This window comes from Haliotis asinina, chromosome 8, assembly GCF_037392515.1.
Source record: "Haliotis asinina isolate JCU_RB_2024 chromosome 8, JCU_Hal_asi_v2, whole genome shotgun sequence".
Taxonomy (NCBI): domain Eukaryota; kingdom Metazoa; phylum Mollusca; class Gastropoda; order Lepetellida; family Haliotidae; genus Haliotis; species Haliotis asinina.
Window position 1 is genome coordinate 39,273,215 of NC_090287.1, and position 20,345 is coordinate 39,293,559.

At 37.5% G+C, this 20,345-nt stretch overlaps 1 protein-coding gene across 1 annotated transcript in view; it reads right to left on the reverse strand.

Annotated features, from left to right (window-relative positions):
- LOC137294606 (endothelial PAS domain-containing protein 1-like) overlaps window positions 1-17,159 on the reverse strand; it is a 146,883-nt gene extending 129,724 nt beyond the window's left edge. The window contains exons 1-3 of the mRNA XM_067825663.1: window positions 16,995-17,159; window positions 8,618-8,680; window positions 2,234-2,406 (exon numbers count right to left, since the gene is read on the reverse strand). Coding sequence (XP_067681764.1) covers window positions 2,234-2,406; window positions 8,618-8,680; window positions 16,995-17,011 — 253 coding nt within the window. The 5' untranslated portion in view covers window positions 17,012-17,159. The remainder of the gene's footprint in view (window positions 1-2,233; window positions 2,407-8,617; window positions 8,681-16,994) is intronic.
- Window positions 17,160-20,345: the final 3,186 nt, after the last annotated feature.

Genomic DNA, 20,345 nt, shown 5'->3' on the forward strand with positions numbered 1-20,345 from the left:
TACATACAGTAGATGTCTACATACTGTAGATGTCTACATACACTACTTGTCTACATACAGTAGATGTCTACATACAGTAGATGCCTACATACAGTAGATGTCTACATACAGTAGATGCCTACATACACTAGATGTCTACATACAGTAGATGTCTACATACACTGGTTGTTTACATACAGTTGATGCCTACATAAAGTAGATGCCTACATACAGTAGATGTCTACATACAGTAGATGCCTACATACACTAGATGTCTACATACACTAGTTGTCTACATACAGTAGATGCACATACACTAGTTGTCTACATACAGTAGATGTCTACATACAGTAGATGTCTACATACACTAGTTGTCTAAATACAGATGTCTACATACAGTAGATGTCTACATACAGTAGATGCCTACCTACACTAGATGTCTACATACACTAGTTGTCTACATAGAGTAGATGTCTATGTACAGTAGATGTCTACATGCAGTAGATGTACATACACTAGTTGTCTACATACAGTAGATGTCTACATACACTAGATGTCTACATACAGTAGATGCCTACATACCCTAGATGCCTACATACACTAGATGCCTACATGAAGTAGATGCCTACATGAAGTAGATGTCTACATACAGTAGATGTCTACATACACTAGTTGTCTACATACAGTAGATGTCTACATACACTAGATGCCTACATACAGTAGATGCCTACATACACTAGATGCCTACATACACTAGATGCCTACATACAGTAGATGTCTACATACACTAGTTGTCTACATACAGTAGATGTCTACATACACTAGATGTCTACATACACTAGATGTCTACATACAGTAGATGCCTACATACACTAGATGTCTACATACAGTAGATGTCTACATACACTAGTTGTCTACATACAGTAGATGTCTACATATAGTAGATGTCTACATACAGTAGATGTCTACATACACTAGTTGTCTACATACAGTAGATGTCTACATACAGTAGATGTCTACATACACCAGATGTCTACATACACTAGATGTCTACATACACTAGTTGTCTACATACAGTAGATGTCTACATACAGTAGATGCCTACATACACCAGATGTCTACATACACTAGTTGTTTACATACAGTAGATGTCTACATACAGTAGATGTCATATTACATTAAGTTCTGCATTGACACAACTGTTTATTATGGTGTGACACATCTGTCAGCTTTCCCATCTGTAGGATGTTTTTCAGTTGAGGAGAAACGGGGTTTACAACACATCCTGGATTAGTGCACTTGATGTAGCTTTATACATGTGGGTGAGGCGCTGTGTGTGCTAGTCTGGATTGACGCCAGTTTTAATGCATGATGAAATCAGACATCAGCATCACTGATGTCAGATCTCCGAAGGATTGTGCTCTCATTGCTCAAGAAATGTTTTTGCCGTCTTTCTGCCAATAAGTTCCCTCAACATGTTCTCCTCACTGCCATAATGCTAATGAGAGCATGGTGAGGCAGGTGGCGTCCTGAACAAATTGCTGTAGTTACAAACTGAAGAGTACAAACCATTATGACCACTGAGATACGGCACGCCACAGTTTGTGAGGTAAACAGTATCTAACAGGCACTCATGCTGCAATCAGTATTAACCATCTCATTCAGAGAGTGCTTTCAAACATGATCAGGAACATTTTAGAAGTGCTTCAAACAGCTAGCTTTGTCATATTGATCCCGATTCACTGTTAAGGAGTGATCAGATATTAGCATTGCTGGTTAGCAACAGGTTTGCTCTAGGCATTGTAAGAAGCACTTATGTTCCTTCCAACAGCAACTTGTAAACAAAACAAAAATAAATCATAAAAAAATCCCAGTCAACAAAAAGTACCAGTTTACTGATGGACTAATGTCTACAGAAAGTTTCAAGAAGACATATTCAACTGTGTTGGAGTTCTGCTTTGGGAACACACACAGACCCCAGGCAAACTGGGGGAATAATAAAGCAATGATGTTCAGTACTGCAAAAGGTAAAGAAACTCTGAATACTATTGCTAGTATTACTAGTGTTACTAGCATTGCAATAGCATTTTGAACTATGACAATACTATTGTCCAATGGTACATCAATTGAAATAGCCTCACAATAGTGTTCGTAACACCCATTCTACAAACAGCAGCTTGCAAAATGGCACCAACTGCCATGCCTTACAGCAACACACCACCAGTTCACTCCTATGTTCTGACTCAGATCCTACCTGTCTGGATCCAAGTCTTCATATGGATGTAGGTGATGGCCAGTCTGATGATGCTGCTTTTGTCCAGCTTACTCAGACGGGATATTGTGAAGGGCAACACCTCACACACATTTGCCAACTCGATACTCTCTTGGTCCCGACGTGCTTTGGCTGCTAGCTTGGACTTAACTGCTCTGAAAGACAAAACAATGTATCCATTAACAGAACATCAAGTTCTATTTTGTCATGTTCTTAAAAAGAGTGTGTTTCTGCACTTACACATTTCAAATATTTTGACAAAACTCATCACTTGAATTGCTCACAAACAAACGCCTATTTTTATCCAATAACCGTGTTTTGAAGATACCCAATTTGTCTGACACCTGAATATCACAAATGTCCAAAGCCTGTTTCCAAAGTGGTAAATTCAATCAGTCCCAATCACTCCCATTTTTTCAAGCACCTCATGAGAATATAAAACATTCAACAAGTAAATGAAAACACTCTCACTTTGTTTCACTGGCTTTGACAGACACACACAATTCAACACGGTGTAATGAATAACTACATGGAGGTTCATTGCATGCATCATTTTCCGCTAAGGAAACAGTTAAAACAAGCGATCAGTTTCAGCGTCCGAATACTGCACTTCACCCATTGCATCAGCTAAACATCAGCTGCATTTTTAGTACAAAATGCCGAAAAAGTGTACTCACACATCATATGACACATGAACTGAGTTTGACAATCTATAACGAAACATGTCTCCAAACTTGAGAAGCACCATCAAAGTCCAAGAGGACAAGCTACCACTGTCTTTTTGTCTCCGCTCTCTTCAACACCTCATTTAGTCTCCCAGTCCCTGAACCACATTATTTTCCTGACTGGGCATCTTAATGGGGTTCCTTTTCAATTTACATGGAATTTGACATCATATACATCGATGTCACTATGCTGGAGGATGTGTGTCTGGTTGAACCTAGAGGACGACATGATGATGCTCATGAATGGAAGATATAAAGTAGTTCTGCACATCAGGACTGGCAGAAAAGGTCACACACATAGAGATATTTAATGATGTTTGCGACCCATGAAGATCTGGGGTAGAATAGGTCTTCAGCAACCCATGCTTGTTATAAGAAGCACCTAACAGGATCAGGTGGTCAGGTTTGCTGACTTAGTTGACAAATGTCAACGGTTCCCAATTGCTCAGATCAAAGCTCATGCTGTTGATCACAGGATTGATGATGGCTTGTGATTCACAGAAAGGCTGTATTCTCCCTAGGAATTTTCACTCATGGTCATTTTGAACATCTTTAACATCATTCATTTACTATCTGTTGGTCACTTGGCGGATACTCCACGGATGACAACCAACCATTAATTAACTGTCTGTTGGTCACTCGGCGAATACTCCTCTGATGACAACCAACCTCTCTTGCAATAACCCCATATCACCTGCCAGCATTCCACATACCACTAACTTACCATCTCTGAGCATGTGTCAGTTGAGGAAGACCCATAGTTACTAATAAGCAATGAAATTGATTGATTTTCCAGGTTGTCTAGCTGTAGGAACAGCTAACAGAAACTTGACAGTTGCTTAATGACAGGAGCATGACTTTCATGTGATACTTGACTTTGATCATGTACATATACATCTAAAATGAACATATAGTGCACCTGAAGCATCTCAATAATTATACAAACTAACATAAATAAGATATACTCATGGAAACAATTAAGGGAACACATGAAGTACAAGTATTTCTTCATTCTTTTCTAGGTTCTTTACAATGTATGTACTGCACTGTGGGTGAAAAAAAACACAAAAAAAAACACTTGTACTTTCATGTGTTCCCTTCATATGTTTCCATGAGTATATGACTATAAATGCCAAAATGAAAGTCTAGAAAAATAGATGTTGCAATACTTTTTTCCAAGTGTATAGTTGTATGTAAGAAGCTGTGATAATCAAAAGTTCCCCCCACCCCTTGATATTCACTAAATGCATGTATCCATTCACATTCTTTTCTCATTGGCTGAGATGACTTCACAATCGAATGACAGCACAAACCCACAGTCCGTACCTTGGATGCCAAGCCCTGTAAAGTAGTATCCTGAATGCCTTAGTGCAGTTTGCTGCATGTTATGAAATGTTATCTGGTACAACAACTCCAATATTTCAATGTCAATATTTTTTCTGTCTGCCTTCGTTTCATAGAGTAACAACTGAAACAACTATTCAGACTTAAGCTCTGGTTAGTCTCAGTCCTAAACCACAATATTTTCCCCACTACCTAGCTCCTGTGGCAAGGCTAAAGCTCTAAACAAAGCAAGTCTAGACTACCTCAGGCTCAGGAGATAGATGGGAATATCCTATTGTTCAACAGACATACAAAGTGATGGCAATGTCTTCAGTTGTGAGTAAATGATTGGATCTTCGTTTCACATAGTCATTAATATAACAGTTTCCCAACCTGCTGACTAGTCTGGTACCTATAACCCAACTGAGGTCTTTGTATAGCTTGAATACCATTTGCAACGGGGTGTATTCTTAAATACTGAACCAGAGGACATCCTAGTCTGTCTGAAAGTCTCTGAACCACATTATTTTCCTTATTACCTCACTCCCACCTTGATAAAGCCTTAAATGCAGCAAGTCTAGATTTCTAAGGTTATGAATCTGCCATCTCACTGGGGCTCCTTTTCAATTTAACTGGGTTTATTGTAAGTATTAAAATTATATCTATTCAGAGACTAAGTGTTAGTCTACCTTACATTCATGATCATGCATGGTCAAGCATCCAATGTTAAAATCCCAGCCTGATTTACTTGCACATGTGTGTTCACCGATACGACTCAGGAGTTGTCCAACCAACAAATTAAGTGGTATGCCGGATGTCGGCAGGTTGGCGTACTCCTAAATAATGCTACAAATAGCTACACACAGATGCATTTACAAATGTGTTTACTAATCTAAAGAGAAGAATAGTCATCCATCTACTAACAGCTACCGAATCGCCTGCTGTTTGTGTCAGCTGCCTCGTCGTCAAATTGCAGTGCTAATGGTTGTTTTTGACAATAGGTGTACAAATGGCTTTTTCACTCTTTATAGTTAACTTCTCAGTTGACTGTCTTAATCAGACATCTCTGCATGGATTTCAGAAAGCACCCGCTTTGGATTTCTGCAGCATGGTGGTTAAAGAAAGTGAGATTGAGTCAGTGTGAGTGAGTGGGTTTGGGTGAGTAGGCTGGGGTATGTCAGTGTGTAAGTGACTGAATGAGTGAGTAGGTTTGAGTGAGTGAGTGAGTGTTATATAGCCATATCAAACTTTGATCCACTGACCACTTTTACTACATGCAATAAAGATTAAAATCTGAACTCAGGATAAAACGTGTCTGTTAAGAAAACAAAAATGCTGCCTTTGGCCATAGTCCTAATATTGCTTGTCCTTTATAGTCAGTTTGTCAAACTCTACATTTGCAAGTGTCAGATCTTGATTTTTGTTTCTTGCTAATATGACACAAATAATTTGTATGCATTTCACTGCCTTTATATTCAGCCTTGATATTTGTTCTGGTCACAGAAACAAACCATCCCAAACTGAAAAACAATCACCATGTTTCTGACCATTTCCTACACTAAATACTAGGGCTGTAATGATGCATCCAACTTAATGAGTTTCCAAAAGCAAGTTATTGATTGTAGAAATGAAAAAGTATCAATTGATAGAATGTGTAACTATTGATAGTTTAGTAATTTATTTCCGTTAATAAATGTGCAGTGCAAAATATAGGATGTTTGGGTGCAGACACATTCAGTTTATGTTTACTCAAATTAATAGCTTACTTCATCTGGGTTTCTTGTCAGCTATTAAACGAGGCTGAAACTACTTCAACTTTTTTTAAATTCATACAAACTATAAATTTATTTAGGAAATGACTTCAAATGAGACAAGTCAAGGAGAAAGGAAAAACTGTTGCAATAGTGTTTTGCAATAGACTCTCGCTATCACAATAGCTGTTTCCCCTCGACAGCCACCTCTACTAAATACTTCACAGCTACCTGACACCGAATGTGACCTATGCATACAGCACAATACCCAGGGGTTCAAATTTTTTTTAAAAGCAACTTGCCACAGGGCAAGTGACTTCAAGAAAGTAACTTGTCCTGATTAACTTTCCACTTGACCTGATTTTATGACACAATGTTTGATGTTAATGTTTACTGGACTATTTATTGAAGAGTGATAAATTTCAAAGAACGATAACTCTAAATTACTATTATTACAAAATGTAATGTCTAAATTATGAGCAGATATCAAATGAAACCCAAGTTTATTTGCAGTTTGAAACCTTAAGTGGAAATTATCTAGTAACCCACGGACAAATTAGATACCATTATTTGACTGCCCAAAATGAAAACTGACTTGTCCCAGGCATCGGGTGATGGGACTTTTGAACCCCAGCAATACCAATGGCTTTCTGACAAAAACATTTGGAAAACAAACATATTCCAAAACCAAAACGCCAGATGCTTTTTCTTACTGTTGTTTTTGTTTACTGCCATAGCCAGTGAGTGAGTTTTGTTTTCTGCAGCTTCTAGCAATATTCTCGCAATATCACAATGGGAGATACCAGAAATAGGCTTCACACAATGCACCTATGTCGAGAATTGAACCAAGGTCTTCAGCATGACAAGCGAATGTTCAAACCATTAGGCTACCCTACCGCCCATGTGAAACACACAAGTTACCTGGTTGTCCTTATCATTATCAAAGACTGCGTAGCACCTGATAATCAGCACTCATAACTGTATATCATTTGTCTGGAGAGTGTGGGAACACACACATGGATATGGGAATCCTACAATTGTTAATGATCTGACAGAATGACATTCTAAAGATAATACAGTGTGTTGTGTAATCTGAGACAACATGAAGAAAAGTTAAGAAAAGTTACGTAAGTCACTGTTATTGTCTTCAACAGTCCTTTTGGGTTCCAATGAGAATAACGAATGATGAAATTGCTCGAAAGAAGAATAAAATGCAAATAAGACACATGGTCCATAAACCAGCCATTTCCTGACTAGTTGGGGGCTGTGCTGAGATGCACCTGCAGTGCACACTGGTGCTGTTCCACCAGCTGTTTGTCACCCCTCCGGATGAAGAGTGAAAATAGGACAATGTTACATCTTGAACAAGTATTTCCATTATTGATCATAAAACATCAGCTTTTAGATCCTGTTGGGTATCATGTGTCTTATTTAGGTTTTGTGAACTTGTCCCTATTTCGAGTTATCATTCATCGTTCTGTTTTGATCCAGGACTGTGCAGAGTTTCTATATGTTCAATGTGAATGTGTCACAGCAGGAAGTGAGTGAGTGCTGTTATACACATTTTAACCATTATGCCAGCAATATCGTGGCAGGAAAATTGAGAAATGGGCTTCACACAATGTACTCATGTGGGGAATCGAACACAGATCTTCAGTGTGAAGACTGAACGCTTTAACCACTAAGCTACCTAACCACCCCTCTCAGATGGGAAGTGACAACATGGATGCAACTGTTTACAATATATGCAAGTCTGCGTTTTATGAATACACAAACAAACGATTTAATTTTAAAGGTCACATGCAACGTAAAACACAACTTTGTAGATTCTGATACTTTTCGATATGCACTTACCGAAACAAATCATCAAACATGCCAATTCAACCTATAAAGCTGAAAAAAATGCAATGAAAACAGAAGCCCTCGAAATTGGAATTCACTCCTGATAATGGATTATAGCATCGAATCAAAACATAGTGAGAATCTAATCCGGTACTTGTGTCGTCACATGACAATATGCCTATTTCGGACGTGTCAACATTCAGATACGTCAATATTTTTTCTGGTCCCATAAATATCGAGACAATGGTGTTCGACTGTAAGTGATTCCAGAGTGATAGTAGGCCTTTCAGGAAGGTTTTCCAAAATTTGTCATTGTGACCATAAATTTCTCCTGCCAATGTTGACTTCTGCACAGTAGTTTATTAGCAGTTTTACTGCTAAAAATTCTATTCGTAAATGACATCCATTAATGACCATAGCAAGTCTTATAAGAAACATTTTTAAAAACATCTGATATGCACTTGCTTGTATGTCAATTGCTTGTAACTGTACAAATGTTGTACATCAGTTACGCTATTTAATTATGATGTTTTTCTGTACATTTTTAATTCATCACAATATATCTTGTAACAATTGTTTTTAAATGAACTTGGACATAATTACAGAGGTGTCCTATCACTGACACAAGATAACAGATATACAGAGTTTCTTGTTAGTAGTTGGCATAGCATTAAGCTGTCACTGCAAATCAATGCTGGAATCAGTTAATTGATGTGGTATTTTACCTGGAGATTCCCCAGGGTCTGGATTCTGCCTCATCACCACCAAGCGGCATGGCTGGCTTCAAACTGAAACCAACAAACACTATAACAGAATCAGGGCTATCAATGTTGTCTACTTGTGATTACTGCGTGCAGCAGATCAGGGAACGGCTAATTGATGCTTTTACAATACAGGTAAAAGCCTTTGAATGAATTAGTGATAGGCTGGTCTTGTCAGACATGTTTTGTTTTGCATTCATGATTTTCACTCCACGTCAAGCAACATTCCAACTGGATGGTGGCTGCCTGCAAGCAGTCCAACATGAGCATGAAATCAGTGATTGACATTATAAGCAACAAAGTAACTGTGAGGATGCAGTGACACAAAATCATCTCAGTTTCCATCTCTGAATCCCCAAATTTTTAATTTTAAATTTTCAGAATGTTTTTATTGTTCCCCAAAGTACATCACTACACAATTCACATTTTCAGAGTTTGACAAACAGAATTAAAAAAGAGCTGTGTGCTGCGATATGTACCAAACTGTGGCATGGTGTACCATTGCCCCCTTTGAAATAACATGTGTGGTGGGTGCTCAGCTTTTGATAGAGAAGGACCCGTTTACCCTTTTAACAAATTCAAGGTGTCAACCCTAACTTTCACTACTTCAATCATTCATCATAATTTTGCCAGTATTCTAACTTTTTTTCTGCATACGATCATGAGAAGAATGTAGGTGGAATTGCCAGGGTGTATGAACCGTACATCCCATCAAATATCTCACGTGACACACTACAGGGGTTGTACAAATCACTTTAACCTTACACAGAATGTGGCTGATCGCTTCAAAATTTCAGAGTTGGTGTATACAATTACAAGTATAAAGAGAGTAAAGTAATAAAATTCTTGCTGTAATTTTTTATTTGTCTATGTCAATAAATAAATCCTAAACATAAAATGTTTCTGTATTTCACTTGTCATCTAACAAAACCTTAAATTCAATCATTTTTACGATAACCTAAGCCATCCCGAGTTATCTCCCTTTACGACCTTTAAGGAAATGTCAAGACAAAAGTTTATGCCTCTCTCTCTCTGCCGAAGGTTGAATGTTGTTGGTTTAGGATAAGTTTATCTAAAAAGATCATAAGGGTAGTAAATTTGTCATACAGTATTTTGAAAGGGAGTGCGAGACTGTAAAACCCTTGAAAATTCTGTATTTCCTTCAGCTGTGTCTTCCAGTTCTTTGGAAATACGAAACTGACAATGAGTGGGTGAGTTTAGTTTTACGCCACACTCAGCAATATTACAGCTATATGGCGGTGGTCTGTAAATTATCAAGTCTGGACAGGACAATCCAGTGATCAACAACATGAGCATCGATCTGCGCAACTGAAAACCGATGACATCAACCAAGTCAGCGAGCCTGACCACCCAATCCCGTTAGTCACCTCTTACGACAAGCATAGTTGCCTGTCATGGTAAGCATGGGTTGCTGAAGGCCGATTCTACTCTGGGACCTTCACAGGTCCGGAATTGACAAGGGTCTTACAGTCCCATACACCCTTTCAAAATACAGTGTACCTAATAATATTACTGAATAATATTATCATGGAATATTACTATCCGTTAAGAAGAGGAAATGTCATACTGATACTGACTGACATGGTTATAGTGGGAACAAATCAAGCAAGGGCAGGCTGACTTAAAAACCTGCCATCAGATCCTGGTGTGAGAAGGGGAGACTACTTTGCAAATTAAACTTGTTTCATGAGCAAAATGAGTTGTACTGAGCAATAGATTTCTTTACCACATAGTCTCTAACACTCTTGAATATCAACAACAGCATATATCATCTTTTATCATGCCTTAATTATTACTCAAGCTGTGGGACATGCAGTTTGTTTGGATTAACATAACACTGAATTTCTCCATGATATACCAGATATACATCACTAGTCTAAACAAATATTAATTTTCAAAGATATTTCCATGACTTAACACCTTCCAAACTATTTATGAATTCCAAACCTATTCCAGGCATTTGAGACACATCATTTCAGGGCCTTTACAACCCTATATGTAACAATCAGGTGTTTGCAATAAATAACAATCTCTAAAATAGAGAAACAAATTCCTGATTTTTAAAGTTGGATTATCTGTGAATCAAGAGCTCAAACAGGTAGAAAAACAAACATTCTCCATCCTTCAAACCCAAGTCCACATAAGTCATGTTTATTCAGGAGTAAACCTGATTCACATTGAGGTCACATTGTGACCCAAATATCTAGATGGGAGCCAGTGGGTCATCAGAGATGACAGACTCGACCACAAGGTCAGACAAGGAGAATTGGTGATCACATTTCAGAGCTACACCATGACATGGTTCCCTCCTTCAATCAATCTGTATTTTACTTAATATATTCTAACTCTAACCAAATATTATAGACAAACCAAACATACAGCCTCCATAAATTAAAATATTGACATGTTTTATAAGTAGAGGGCATGATTTCCCTTTTTGTTTGAAATTGTGAAAATGAATTGTAATGAGCATGCAATACTTTAAACATCAAACAAAAATACAAGATTTACCCCCCAAAATTATTATGACACCACTGAGTCAAGTCTGACTTGTTTTACCTCAGGACAAATTTAGCGAAAGTAATTCAACTAATTTAACTAAACTAGTTTTGATAAATGATTCCACAACAACAACAGCCATGACATACTGTGTTGTGTACACAACACGCAGTAGTAGAGTCTAAATACACATGTCCTAGTGGTTTCTGTGAGTATACAAATGCCTTTCAAAACCGTATACAAATATCTATTACCATGCTAAACACACACAGGCTCACATGCTGAAGAAGGAATCTAATATCTTTGGGGTCACTGTATCCAAGGGCTCCAAATAATGAGTATTTACACAGTGTATCGTACACTTGCGGTTTCAGTGGTTTTCTTCAGGCAGTTGATACCTCTTTCATTCACCTTGATGACATTTAACCAATGAATGTTTTTAAATCTGTACACAGCTATATCCATACCATAAAAATATTTAAATAACTCATTGTACATATCTTTACCCTTTGTCTGCCTCGTGTTGAACTTTGGTGTAATATACTGTTGTAAGTATGTGGAGAGGGTGTATTTAAGATAAATGACTTGTGCCCAATCCATTTCTTAATTGAATAAAATATGTTTCAATTAACAAGTGATTGAACTTTTTGTAATACTGTTTCAGATGACTTCTTTGTATGCACCTAGCTCTCATATCATATCACAGATGGTAAAACCTGATATGTAACATGTTGGAGTTCTTTCTTTTAAAAATTCACTATAGTAGAGTCACTGTATATGAGTAGGTGAGTTTACTTTTATGTCAGGCCAGTAATAGTCCTGCCACATGGTGGTGGTCAACAATCCAATGATCAACAGCATGAGCATTGACCTGTACAATCGAGATACCATGATGTAGGTCAACCAAGTCAGCTAGCTTGACCACCTGATCCCGTTAGTAGCTTCTTATGACAAGTATGGGTTACTGAAGATCAGTTTTAACTGGGATCTTTATGGTCTGAATTGGAAGTGCTGTCATTCCATAACATAAAATATATAAAGACACAAAGTTATGCAAGCCAAAAACCAACCAAATTCTGCAAATTACACAACATGTTACCATGCTATTGTTTTATACATTTCATGTATATTTGTTCCCCAGTAACTCAAAACAACTTAGTGTGTGGTGATATGTTGCATTTATTTTAACAGATAAGCACAATACCTGGAACTCTAAAGTCATGACTCAAATGTTCAAAAACAATCAAGATTTAGGGCTTCTACCCTATACTACAATACTGCAGTAGCATGTTTCAAAGGACACCTTGAAGACAGTAGGTGCTGGATTCTACAAAAAATACCCAATACTTTCCAACAGAGCCACCATTGCATGCTTTAGAGCTTGTCTAACACTTAGCACTAGAAATACAAATACCTTAAAACTATCTTATCTAAGAACATTTTTAAAACAGATAGCTCTATTTAATTTCTGACAAACTTTCTAGACTTGAGTTGAATGTAAGATTAATATATTCTCTGGGAGATAAGATAATATAATGTTTTATCATCCCAAAAGAAATTTTGTTTAAGTCATAAAACACTCAAGACAAAACAAAACATAAAGTGGAATCTGTACAACCAGTGCAAACTCATCACCAACAAGAACATTCCTGCAGGAGGAATTTTCACCAATCTGTATGGAAACCAGGAAAATTGGAAGAAGTAAAATGCAGAATGGTTCCATGTACTGTGTTGTATGTTTAACTTAGTTTTAGGAAATAAATATACTGTTTTTAATGCAGAGCTCAGATATCTAAAGATTTAACCATACTGAAATGAATTTGGAATATATCTATTCTCGAAACGTTTGTAGCCCTACGAATGTCTTAAGCCCATTTTTAACGCAATGGTTACAATCACAGTTAAGAATTCTTAGGGGTACGAGCGTTTCGAGAATCAGGTTCCATGTCTTCCGAAACCCATGCTTGTCATAAGAGGTGACACACAGGATCGAGTTGTCAGACTCACTGACTTGGTTGACACATATTGTATCCCAACTGCATAGATGGATGCTAATGCTGTTGGTCACTGGATTACCTGGTCTTTATTCAATTTATTACAAACCACCATCACATAACTGTAAAATTTGCTGAGTGTGGCATAAAACTCACTCACCATGAGCTATCAGTGGAGTTGTAACACTCAACTGTGCAATCATTGTTTCAAAAGAGTTGTAACATTATATTGCACAATCATTGTTTCAAAAGAGTTGTAACATTATATTGTGCAATCATTGTTTCAAAAGAGTTGTAACATTACATTGTGCAATCATTGTTTCAAAAGAGTTGTAACATTATATTGTACAATCATTGTTTCAAAATGGCTACCAATAAAATTATTGAGGAAGGAAATGTATTTTATATTATCTGTCAAGGTAATGATGGGGAATAGTACATTTGTCTTCATGGAAAAATGGCAACAATTCAACAGTTTAACATCTATAAACAAGACTGAGGACTAGCTCCTTACTATTTATCAGCATTATTGTCTAAAACATTGCGAAATATCACGGTAATGAGACACTAATTAATGGATGGTTCCATGTACTGTGTTGTACATCAGTGTCGAGACATCAGGCCATATTGGTCTAATATAGTGCAAGCGAATTATGAAATTCTAACATCAAACTGATGCCAGGCAAATTTCATTCAAATCTGAGCTTTAAAGTGTAAGGACATTTTATAAATTTGAATCTGAAATGGAAGCCACTAAAGATGATCAGAGCAAAATGATCACCAGTGATCTTAATCATACCCACCTCAAGCGTTGTACAATATTGTGATGGGTATTCAGGGCTTTGTACCTGTAGAATGTGGGCATGTCCTGAAGATGATCATTCGTTTCAATCTTTGAGATAAACTTTGGATTCGCAAATGAAGGAATAATCTGGAAAGGGACTGTGTGTGAAGAAACGAAGTGATCCCACCACGGAGAAGGAAAATATGCTGTGTGATTCTTGTGTGATACATCTGAAAAATTCAGCTTGATTACGTTATGGTGTGTATTTTCTGTTGTGGGAAAGTACTTGCTCTTAGAGGACACAAGAAACACAGACAGTGTAATGAGGAGTATTTCAGTGTTACAATGGATTCTAGTGGACAGAAAGCATAGTGTACCTGGAACATATACATAAAACAGTTCAGATGGGTCTCAATCACCAAAAAGTAATAGTGAAATGTGTAGTGCAGTACAGTGATACTTCTAACTCTCATGATATTGTTAACCTGCTTGAAACCTACTTTACATCAAATTTGATTCATAGTTCTGTCGTTGCTATTGAAAATTATGGGTAGATAATCCAGCTGTCACTCTAAAATTACTGGAATAAAATGTTCTAATTAGTCGCATGGCTCCTCAGGGTAAACAAACTAGGTCAAGATGATTCAACCAATCAGATGGCCAGTTTTCGCCCAGTACCAATCATGCGGTTTGCCATGAACCAAGTCACACCATGGGATTTGGTGTTGGTGAAAATTAGTCATCTGATTGGCTGAAACACCATAGCCGTGGGATAACTAGGGCTGGGACACACACAATGTCACCATGCTAGGATACCTCATTAAGTCATACTGTGCCACAACATTGTACAACAGGAAATATGAAAATTGTTACACACTGAAAAATATGATTCAGTGATAAATGGCATTTACTGCGACACACTTAAACAATATATATTGTAACATATGGTTAAAAATGTGTTAACTGAGAGGAGAAATGCCAAATATATATAACTTGTGATAGCACAGTGAAAAATGTTTGTTATTTAGCAGAGCACTCAGACAGCCATATTGCAGCGGTCTGTAATTGAGTTAGGATCAGACAATTGAGTGATCAAAAGCGAGAACACTGATATACACAATTGGGATACATTACATGTGTCAATCAAGTCAGCAAACCTAACCACGCCATGACTGTTACTGGAAAAACACATACTGTGAAAAAATACAACTCACAAGTATCTAATATCAAGCTCATTGTGAAGCAGATTAATGCTTAGTCTATGAATATATATACATAATTTGGATTGAAATAATTCCCTTTAAACTGAAAAGGAGCTCCAGTCGGATGGGAAATTCAGAACCTGTTGAAAATCTAGATATGGTTGATTTTGAACATTCGCACAGCAGTAAGGGCTTGGCGGAAGATAAAACCATATGGCTCAGGATCTGTGAGACAGACAAGTATGTCACATACTAGCTACTGGAACAGCAGGTAAAACATTGTACTGAACAGGAGCCCCAGTAGGATGGGAAATTCAGAACCTGTTGAAAATCTAGACTTGGTTCATTTAGGGCATTAACGTCCTGTCCAGAAGTCAGGACAGGATCAAGTGATCAGAGTCATCGGTTCTCAGTTGAGCAGATTGATGCTCATGCTGTTGATCACTGGATTGTCTGGTCCAGACTTGACTTTTTAAAGACAACCGCCATGTAGCTGGAATATTGCTGGGTGAGGAGTAAAACTCAACTCACTCACTTACTAATTAGGTCCTTAACACAGCAGAAGAAAACACTACATGATTCAGAAACAGTCAGGCAGACAAGTATGTCACACACTGGGTACTGAAGCAGAACAAATACTATGCACTAGTCGATATTTGTCATTTGTCAAATCTGAGGTCACAAAACGTGTGTTACAACTTGAAGACTACAGCTTAATCTCTGAATATCTTAAATTTTGATTGTAACAAATAAACCTAATTTCAACTGAAAAGGTTCCCCATGGAGACCAAATACACAGAACCTGAGGAAATCAAGATTTGTTGCATTTAGAGCTATGGCATTACAGAGAGGGCTTGGCTGTAGGGAAAATAATATCATTCAGTTACTGTGAGACAGACCATACAACTTGTAATATTAATTCCTTAAAGGTGTCAGCGGTAACAGATATGGCTTCCTGTTCTGTATAGTACTTAAGTTCTAATTCACTACAATACAACTGTTCAGATGACAGCACAGTTCTATCACATAATCAGGAGTTTCCTGTATATGATTGCACTTGTACATGTTGTAAGGGTGCCAGTCCCTTTCAAGAGTTACACGGATATAGCAGTTCACTACACTCCATACCAAGAAGTGTTTATATTCTAGACAGATACAGTTACTGTCTTCTTAATCCTTGCGAAATCATTACAGGATATTCATCCCTGAGCTCCTGAGCACGGATACTTATTCATTCTATGTGTACAATTTCATGATATTATTGGAATATTATTAAAAGTGGCGTAAAACTAAACTCACACACTCATTCTATGTGAACTCATCATCTGAAGTACATGTACCACTTGTGTACAATGATAATTTAAGAGTCATAAATCTGATTGTCCACACAATTCATGTCACGTCACGGATGCCCTGAGGTCATTGGCAATCCCTGTTATAGATGGTAATGACACACCTTTCACAGGTAACTTCTTTGGGAGGCATACAGAAGTTGGTGCAGTTAAAATTGATAACAATATATGGATAAACAACTTTTGTACTACAGTGAGAGTGACAAGCCCTACATCAAAACTCGGCATGCTAATAAAGCATTTGTTCATAAATATGACCAATCTGACTTTATCCAAGGATGAGAATGGGTATGAGTGAAAAAAAGAGGAAAATGGGCCAGGACTCTTTGGAGTTGTGTTAACTGAAACAATATAACATATATCATCAGGGATCTGCCACACACTGACCTACTTGACATGGGAAAATAGTTAGGATACCGGCTCACATGTGGCCGAATACGTTAAAGCGATTGAACAGCTGATTGTATTAGTAGGGCTAATTTGCCTTACCGTTTATCGAGTGACATATTAACGATGTTCCGTTCGAAGGTGATGTGGGTTAAGTTCCTGCTGTCAACGTTGTCACTTCCACGAAATAGCTGGAGACGAGTGATGCCATCAACGTTATCACATCAACGACATTAGAACATATGACCTCGTAATCCCATAACAAACAAGAAGTGACGCAAGCGAATCGCAGCAGTACATGTAGGCAGACAGGAGTTGTGTCCCTTTAATAGTGCTTCGTGACTGTACGTACCATAGATAAATAACCAGTATGACAAAGCAGATTTCCACGAAGAATAGCCAACCCAGAAAACAATATAAACTGTTGTAACACACAGGGTCATACTTTACGGTCCCCTTTACAGCTCATGACAATACTTTCTCAAAATGGTATGTGAAGATAACAGACATTGCCCTTATATATACTGGCTAGCGACCAGTTAGCGCCGCGTACCAGTTATCGCCAACACATGGTTGTAGCACTTGCACAGACAGCTTTAATTGTACTTCTGTAGTATTTCACACATTGACGCATCAAAAACAAAAAGATTGGTTACAATGGTTAAAATTACTGTGGGTAGTTTACGTTGTACACGTTACAAATATGAATCCCTCGGAAGACGAGACCCAAACACGTCGGGGGGTTGTCACGTGACCATTAGTGTGTTGACTTGAAATTTCATAAACAATTATAATTGAATGAAAATCATCCAGGCTGTGTTGTGAATGTATGACTTGACAATTCAGTCCATAAAAAGTGCAGATTTTCATTTGTCTGAACATTCCCATCATGCCAACATTCAATCATTTATTGACCCACATTTCCATCTCGTTTTATGGACTTGACAGATACCACGCAGACGATACTGACAAAATATAACTGTCATTTTTCACCTTTATATTTTCTGTTTTCCCAGTGAAAACAAACATTGTGAAAATTGCAAACTACTACTCGAAATTCCAACTTTGATATGTTCAACCCGGCGGTGACATCTCCATATTCCCATCAGCTGATATCAGCATCCGTCAACATTCACAGTGAGAGCGAGTTTTGTTCTTTTAAATTTCTTTTTAAACAAATTCCAATTATGAAATTTCTTCAATATGTCACGGTTTGAAACACATTAGTTTTTATTACCAAATTCATATTAAATTAGGTGAATAAGATAAAGAAAAAACAGAAATGGCGATAACTGGTCTTGTTAGGAAACCACAATATACACTACCGCGCTCCCTGGTGACTGCGTTTCAAAGAAACACGATCGGCAACTGTATGAAAGCAGAAAACATTGGTGAATAGCTGATCAATCATCAAGACAAATTTTATTTCATTCTGATAAGAAATAATGGAGTAAATCGTTAAAAACTGCTTAAAAATGGCGATAACTGGTCGCTAGCCAGTACAGCTATCTCCATCGTGCCACAAACAGATGGGTAGTGAACACTCATAAGGTTGACACGCCTTATACCTCTCGGGGTTGCTTCCACCTCTCGGGGAATTAACTCTTAATATGCCTTTTTGTGTAGCTTATTCTTGTAAAATAAATTCTGATATGGCAGACTTTGATAAACTTCAGCATTTACGTGAACGTCACCTTAGTACACATGCACAAAAAAGAAAGAAAGAAAGAAACAACAACAAAAATAAGGAAGTGACAATATTTCTGGCTGAGAGTGGCAAGTACACATGACAAAATATGTAGATCTACTGGCTGAGTAAGTATTCAAATTAAATTGAGTTATTTTTTCTTGTTTTGTTGTAGTAGGTTTCGAAGAAAAAATGCTAATTTCAACCAGGGAGCCTATATAGAGCAGAGACCATATAATATAATCTATTATATGGTCTCTGTATAGAGGTTGTAGGGTATTCCTGTTTCAACCAACATTTGTTATTTCTATAATGAACTTCCATAGTGGCAAATGTGCAACGTACCGGTCAACGCATGATTTCACCCTCGACCACAGTTTGTAAATAATCATTACAGACTGTTCACCATCTACCTGGAAAAGGGCCGCACACACGTGCAACAACAGGTAGCCATATACTAACGAATTCATTTTGGGTCAATGCTGAAAAATTCGGGAAACGTGGTCGACTGTAAACTTTTTTACACCCGGTCACGTTTGGGTTTGCTTTTTGCCTACCGAGATGCCCGTTAAGTCCAGGAAGTTGAGTATAGTATTCCCAGAAAGCTTTTTCCAAAACGTTGGTATCTAATACCAGAGACCATATGGTAGATGGTCTCTGCCAATACATGCATGTAAACTATAGACGTTTGTTGAGACATAGTTCTCTGACAATCTAAGTGTCTTTTCAATACTTTGTAAGACCTCCGTGCTATGGAATACACGACTGATTGCACCTAGGTAGGCCTACCGTAGTACCATACGATTACCCGCGTCCGTTCTAGACCATGCTTTACGGAAACTCACTGCAAAATATTTGAATGCAAGGAAAATGAAAACCATGTGTTTTTTCACTTCAAAATACATAAACATTTAAGCGAATAGCGACAAGTCTGCAACGGGACCAAGGCGACGCTAAGCCTGTGTCTCTCCCTGTGCTTTATTTCCTTAGCCAGTTCATATTTTGAGCTAACGAGGGAGACTAAAAACCAAAAAAACAATGTGTGAAACTGTATGTAGTAGCGGAAGAGGTTCCATTTGGAGAAATAACACAGAACAGCTACTGGATGGTGAGCTGACAGCAAGCACTTTATTAAGCAAACCCAGTTTATTAGTCAGTGTTTTCCAGCTCTGTAAATATTATATAAAAATACTATTACCATACATGAGATACATTGATTGTACCAGCCATACCACATAACATCTTTGAAATATGGCTGAATAATATAGAAAGGGAACAGTCACTACAGTTAAAGTGAAAAGATTTCTTTTCTTCCGAATAAACTGTATGTTTACAAGGCTGACACATTACAACCACATTTGAAGATATACAGCCAATATATACAACATGTACAGCTAACATACCACTGTGTGGCAATGAGCGGACAGTTCAAAAATTTGCCAGTGTCCAATCAGGATATCCTACAAATGTTACACAACTATGAACCATGAGGAAATATGGCACTAAATCTATATGACATATAAGTTCATGGATTAAAAGAGAAAATGTGACCTTAAAAGCCGTTCTAATACCTGCACATTTAAATATGCTTATATACTAATTATGAACTTCAACAACACACCATGCATTGCAAGTTAATTTGTTGGTTCAGCAGAGAAATATATCTTATCAATGCATTAACTTAATGCATTTAATTCTTTTACAACTACACACCGGCATATCTATATATACATAAAAATGAGGACAAAACACAAACTGACCTTATA